This window comes from Nannospalax galili, unplaced genomic scaffold (assembly GCF_000622305.1).
Source record: "Nannospalax galili isolate Female #2095 unplaced genomic scaffold, S.galili_v1.0 scaffold749, whole genome shotgun sequence".
Classification (NCBI taxonomy): domain Eukaryota; kingdom Metazoa; phylum Chordata; class Mammalia; order Rodentia; family Spalacidae; genus Nannospalax; species Nannospalax galili.
The window spans coordinates 78,690-85,640 of NW_008359885.1; the positions used below are offsets into that span (position 1 = coordinate 78,690).

Here is a 6,951-nt window from a genome sequence, read left to right on the forward strand (position 1 = left end):
CCAAGATGCACTATATTGTATAGATTTAAATAGGTTTTTGTTTGTTCAATTGTTTTTTGTGACAAGATCTCCCTATAGCTCCAGCCAGCCTGGAACTGGCTATGTAGACCAGGCTGGTCTTGATGTCACAGAGTTACATCTGCCACTATCTACTGATTTCTGGGATTAAAGGCATGTGCCACCATGACCAATTTAAAATAACTTTCAAGCTGGGTATATGGCACATGCCTTAATCCCAGCACTCAGGCAGCAGAGACAGGTGGATCTCTGTGAGTTCAAGGCCAGTCTGTTCTACATAGTGAGTTCCAGGCCAGAGGCCAGGTAGGGCTACAGGGAGACCCTGTCTCAAAAAGACCAGAAAATAAATAACCTTCTGAAGATAGTGCTTTTATTTCATTTGTGTGTGTCTGTACACTTGTGTGCCTGATGGCACAGGTGTGGAACTTAAGAGGAAAATTTGTGGGAATAGGTCCTCTTCTTCCAACATGTGGGTCCCAGGGATCAAATTGAAGTCCTCATCCTTGGTGTCAAACAGCTTTACCCACTAAGCCATCTCAACAGCCCAGTCAGATAATTTCCTAAGAAAAGATCACTGAGCTCTATATCAAAAAGTTACTTGCTTCAAATGATGCTCAGCTGGTAAAGTGCTTGCCTAACATTTCCAGCATCACATAAACCATGCCTATAATTCCAGTAATAAGGAGATGGAGTTAGGAAAATCAGAAGTTTAAAGTAACCCTTGACCATAAATAAAGTTACCTATTAATGGGCTTGTGCCAACACGCATGGTTTTATTCCCTGCTCAAGACAGATCCCACGGCCTCATGCAGGCAAGCACTAAATCAACTTAGCTATATCCTCTATCCTGAGTATCAGAAGTCCAAGAGAGGACGTGGTGACATAGTAAGTTTGAGGCCAATATGGGTTATATGAGACCTTATCACATCATGAAACAGGAGGCAGAAAGATTATAAAGAGGAAGGGAGAGCCAGGAGTGGTGGTGCACGCCTTTCATCCCAGCACTCGGGAGGCAGAGGCACGGCAGATCTCTGTGAGTTCAAGGCCACCCTAGTCTACATAGTGAGTTCTGGGACAGCTGGGGCTACAGGGAGGCCCCATCCCAAAAAAAAAAAAAAAAAAAAAAAAAGACAGAAAAGAAAGGGAGAAAAGACATCTGTAGGGAACCAGCATTTGCCAGGTATGACAGTATAGGCATGATCTCACATTTAAAGCATGGCATGAAGAACCTTGTTACAGTGTCTCTTACACTCTGCAAATGAAGTTAAGACTCTGGTTGAAACCTGGGGTGGTGGTACACGCCTTTAATCCCAGCACTTGGGAAGCAAAGGCAGGTCATCCTTGTGAGTTTGAGGTCAGCCTGGACTACATAGTGAGTTCCAGGACACCTGGGGCTACAGGGAGACCTTGCCTCAAAAAGACAAAAAAACAAAACTCTGGTTGAATGAATTTAGAACATATTCTACTAGTGAGAAGAAAGTTGGGCTATGGGAAATGACCATCCTAGCTAATATTTAAACTCTTCAAGAAATATGAGCAAATATTGTAATACAGAATGTAAGGTACAGAGGAATGCCACACATAGTGGTGGTCAAATCAGGAATCCTTTTTAGCTGGCAAAGAGGCTGGGGGTCAGAGAACTAATACCCAAAAGAACTCTCAACTCCAAGGAGAATTTGTAGGGCTTAAAACCACAATTACATAATGCCAGGGGGAAAGCCAATAGCTATGGTTACAATAGATCCCCATAGGTAGGTACACCAGACCAAAGGCAGGTCAGTTAACAAAGACATTTTCAGTTAACAGAAAGTTTCAGTTAGGAAATCAAGTCTCTCAGTATTGCAGTGATAATGGGCTCCACAGAGAAGCAGGTATAGCTGGGCGGGAGGACGAGCTACCTGGACGTGCCACCTGGCTAGTTGGAAGTTTCCTAGTAGTGCAGAAACAATGCACCCCCTGAAACTATAAGTGCAGCCTTCATGGCTGGCTGGCTGCAGTGAGAGGGGCTGGGGAAAAACATAAGATAAAGCAACAGTCAGCAAGAACAAAATGGAGTCCGTTTTGCCATTTCAGTATCTTGTAGTCATGGTGTGACCTTATACCTATGAATTCAGCCTCAGAGTGTTGATGTGATGTAAATCATGTCAATGTCTACCAATGGCTCATTAGAAAGGGCATTGTGTGACTGCCTTGGCAGTCACCTCAGTTCATGTTTTTTCTATTTTTTTTTAATTTAGTGTGTGTGAATATGCTTGCATATGTGTGGGCCCACATGTGCATGAGTGTACGTATGTATATGTGCATGTGGAGACATGAGGTTGATGTCAGGAATCATCCTCAATGATTTTTCTACCTTACTCAATGAGTCAGGTCTCTCAAACTCAGAGCACGCCCATGCACTCTGGGGATTCCATGTCTCCACCTAACAGGGTGGAATTACAGGTGGGTCTCCATGCCTACCTGACAGTTACATGGGTTTCTGGGGATCTGAACTCTGGTCCTCAACTTGCATGGCAAGCAGTTTACACACTAAGCCATCTCTCTAGTCCCTTCATTTTTTTTGGGGGGGGGGGCAGAGACAGGGTCTCCCTGTAGCCCCAGCTGTCCTGGAACTCACTATGTAGACCAGGCTGGCCTTGAACTCATTGAAATCTGCCTGCCTCTGCCTCCCAAGTGCTGGGACTACAGGCGTGCACCACCATGCCCGGCTCAGTTCATATTTTTAATTCTGTCCAAAATATACTTGTTGGAAAGTCCTTCATAATTAGTCAACCACATTTTCAGGAAGTCAGTACACTGTAAACAGTAAACATCCAATGATGTTTAAGCACAGGATGATTATATTTTTACTAAACATATAAATGAAGAATAAAAAATAGTGTGATTCAAGTTCAGTCTCAGATCATGAGACCATCAATTTTAAAAAGAAAAAGAACTGGGTGTGGTGGTACACACCTTTAATCCCAGCACTCAGGAAGCAGAGGCAGGTGGATCTCTGTGAGACTGAGGCCAGCTAGGGCTACAGGGAAGGGAGACCCTGTCTCAAAAAGATAGGAAGGAAGGAAGGAAGGAAGGAAGGAAGGAAGGGAGGGAGGAAGGAAGGAAGGAAGGAAGGAAGGAAGGAAGGAAGGAAGGAAGGAAGGGTTGCTTAGAACCCATTCCCCTCCATCTTTTCTTTTGCTTCAGCTGTTTTTGATGTGTCCGTAATGCCTCCGAGGCCTGAGTATCCTGGGTTATAATCCCCAGCCATTCTCAAAAACCACCTTCATGGGGGCTGGGGGTATACATTGTTCATGCTAGACAATTCTATGCACAAAAGCCACTGGACAGCCACACAAATGGGATCTAACAGATGCCCAGGCCACCAGAGAAAAGAAGGATATCAAAATGACTCTAAATTATTTTAATAGAGTTCTTGAGTTTCAGACTCTAGATTTATTGTTTAAACAGTGCAGTCTTTCCTCTCCTAAAGTCATAGAACTTTCCTGACCTTAAACCTGGAAACCAGTTGAACAGGTCAATGATTGAGGACTTCAGAGGTGAGCATCTAGAATCTGAGTCATATATTACTTTACAACTATTCTGGGAAAGCCCCTCATTAACCAGCACTTCCAGCAGTCACACTGAGAAATTTATAGTTCCATTTCTTTTTTAAAAAAAAATTTATTTATTCTTTTTTGTTTTATGCCCCGTTTGAGTGTACTGCCTGCATGTGTGTAAGTGCACATGCCATGCAATACCCGAGGTGAGAAGAGGGCAGCAGATCACCTGAAACTGGAGTTGTTGGCCACCATGTGGGTGCTGGGAGTCGAACCCAGGTCCTCTACAAGTGCAGTCAGTGCTCTTATCTGCTGAGCCATCACTCCAGCCACATAGTTCCCTTTCTGACTGAGAATCCACAAGTAGAAATTCAGACTTGAAATCCACATTTCCCATGGTCCCATTGTTCTTCAATGTTGGCCTCAGTCACTGCAATCTGAACCCATCTCATCATCATTCCTAACACACTGAACATGTGCTCTGGGCCCCTTGATGACAGGCCTGTACCTAGGCTCTCATTTCTCAGTATCCAGAAGTAACATTTCCCTATTTACTGCCAACAAGGACAGAGGCTGGTCTCGAGGTCGTAGATAGAGCGTGAACAACACTCATGGCAGAAATACGTAGCAAAGGAGACCTTCTTGGGCTGCCTTACAGCTCTCAGTGCATCCATGAGCTGGGAACAAACTAGCGAAAACCTCTCTGGGAGGACAACACCCATGTCATCAAAGCACTCCAGAGGGGCAGGGTACAGCTCCAGCGTCAACTGGCTTAGGTTGGCTGTGTGGTGGAAAAGATCTTTCAGCATGGGCATGGAGATGTCATTGTCATAGAAATTGACCTTGGTGAGCTGGGAGCATTGGCTGAGGGCAGGCAGGAGGGCACTGAGCTGAGAGTCTCTCATCCCGCAGTGCTCCAATTCCAGGGTCTGCAGGGTTTCTATAACACTCTCTAGAAAAACTCGCAGATCTGTAAGGTGTAAATCAAATAATTCAACACTACTCACATTCAGGTGCTTGAGCTGACAGAGACTCTGATACTGACACAGGGAATTCAAGTCACACTGTGAAAGAACGCAGTCAGTCATGGAAAGGGTCTCCAAGGGGGATTTCAGGCACCTAGGGAGAGAAGAGGTTTGTTATAGCAAATAGTGGTAGAGAGTATAGTGGTCAGACTGATAGCAAGGTAGAGCAGACCACAGGTTCCAAGGTCAGTCTGACTACAATAGAGGTCAATACCCAAGACGCTGCATAGCTGCATATTACAATGTGTTCACTCAAGTCACACCCTTCTAGGCAGAGGCCTGTTACCATCATTGTTGGACTGGCTGGTCCAGAGCTGTGAAGAACCTGGCCTTACTGTCAAACAGAAAGCCAGTGCTGGCCAGGAGAGCACACACTGGAAGGACCAACTCAGGAAAGATCTAACAACATCTCAGGAAACCTGCAGAGATTATTGGTTCCTGGTCTCTCCAAGACATAGTACTTTACCTGCCCCTCACATTTAGCCCTAGTGTCACATATTCTCATCTACTCTAGCTCTAACCTGGGCCCCAAACAGCTCTTCACATATGAGAATTTAGAAGCTTCACACAGCTGCTGAGCACAGAACTCACCTGGGCAACTGTGCAGATGCGAGTCCTCCCTTACTTCAGTTCCTTCCTCACTTTCCTACTCCCTGCCTATTGTACTGGATAGGAATCTACCAAGGAGTCACACCCCAAGCTCGTGACATCAGTCCCACATATAAAGATTCCTATCTTAGTAGATCTTTATATATTTCCTACCCCAGTTCAGCCCTCTGCTTCATGAGTATAATGTAAAACTTTGATTTGGTTAAAATGGAAGCAAGACCATGCTTAGATATTCTTGTTTATATATTCTAATGGCTACCTCACTGATAATCCCACAGTGGCCAGTAACATCAGGTGCCCACTAATCTTTTATTTAAAGAGAAAGTTTTATTCTGGTCTGCAGAGACAACTCTCCACCCTTACTTACCTGAACAACTGTTTCATGCGGTGACTGAGGAAGTATATTCCGTTCATGTAGAGATGCTGGAGACTGTTAAATTTTGAGAACTGAGAAATGAACCTGGTGACACACTTCTCTAAGTCTGTGGAAATATTTTCAACCTTAATCTTCTGGATCGATGCAAGGAAGAGTTTGTGAAGATTCCTCATCTGGCCCATGTATGGTGAAAACCATGCCAAAGTGGGAAGGTTCCACCCTGAATACAGTTCCAACTCCTCTATGTATTGGGGCTGGAAAATTTTCAAGACATTTCTGATACTGTCCACAGGAAATGCAACAATTTGCATCTTAGAACAGCACAGCTGTAGGAAATGTTTTCTCTGCTCTGCCCACTGCAACAAGTATGTTTGGTATTCATTGGCAGAGAACCTGAGGGAAAGGTCAGCCAACACCTTGAAACGCCTCCGCAGAGCATATCTAGGAAGGTCCTTCACGATTTGCTTGTCACTCACAGCCTGTGCTGAGGAGCCAGCATCCTCCCTTCCAGCCCGCGTGTTCCAGAAGCTGTGCTGCACAGTCCGCAAATCAAGTACTTGAAGTTTCCGGCTCCTGTGGGTAAAACAAGGAAGTCTCAGGACAAGACAAGACCCAACATGTAGCCTGTTTTTATTTATTCTCCATCTCAAATGTCAGCTTTCCCTGCTTTGCTGTATTAAAATTTTTTACGTTTTTCAATGTTGACCTCATGCACGCTAGGGAACGGCTTGTTGCTTGAGCTGCATCTCTCTCTCTCTCTCTCTCTCTCATATATACTCTCTCTATATATATATATATATACACATATATATAATTTAGACCTTGCCTTACTTTCCTCTTGACCTCTTCTTGGTCCCACTTACCCCCTGTGGGAGAGGCACGGACAGGCTCATTCCACTGAGGCTACATCTTCTGAATCTGTCCTCCACATAGGACTGTGATTTCCCATTAGATCTCGACATGGGTCAAAGCTTCTGCAATGCTCCAAGATGATGCCACCGGAAATCTCTGCTCCACCATTGAGCCCCTTCTCCCCAACCACAGTGTCCCTTCCCTGCACCCCCGCATCCTCCATTCTATACTACTTGGTCCTTGCTTACCTTGGGTGAACCTTGTGTGTCAACAGCTTATCTACTCCATCCAACACAGCCTTCAAGGTCTCCAGGTGAGGTGTCTCCATCAGGGCCCCCACAGGGAGGCAGGGGTAGGGCCAGGCTGCCACCATCTCCCTCAGGACTTTCAGGTGCCTGCCAGTGAAGGCCTCCATAAACAAAGGAGGGATCAGCTCCTCTGGAAGGTACTGAAGAGCAGAGATGGCCACGGCCTCATCACTCAGCAGACTCTGCCTTGCCAGCTCCACCAGTTTGAGGGCCTGGAAGCTCAT

At 45.3% G+C, this 6,951-nt stretch overlaps 1 protein-coding gene across 1 annotated transcript; it reads right to left on the minus strand.

Annotated features, from left to right (window-relative positions):
* Positions 1-4,108: 4,108 nt before the first annotated feature.
* LOC103726244 (PRAME family member 8-like) lies at positions 4,109-6,951 on the minus strand. The gene is made up of 3 exons (XM_008823709.1): positions 6,668-6,951; positions 5,559-6,140; positions 4,109-4,676 (listed from the first exon to the last, which is right to left on the minus strand). Exons 1-3 carry the CDS (start codon positions 6,949-6,951, stop codon positions 4,109-4,111), a joined length of 1,434 nt encoding a protein of 477 aa, XP_008821931.1.

What these genes read in the sequence shown, in the direction of transcription:
- LOC103726244 (XM_008823709.1), bottom strand. Translation starts at nt 6,951, where the DNA reads ATGAGCTTCCAGGCCCTCAAACTGGTGGAGCTGGCAAGGCAGAGTCTG. An exon ending in ACACACAAGGTTCACCCAAG is followed by an intron (nt 6,141 to 6,667) that starts GTAAGCAAGGAC and finishes TTTTACCCACAG; the next exon opens with GAGCCGGAAACTTCAAGTAC. An exon ending in CGCATGAAACAGTTGTTCAG is followed by an intron (nt 4,677 to 5,558) that starts GTAAGTAAGGGT and finishes TTCTCTCCCTAG; the next exon opens with GTGCCTGAAATCCCCCTTGG.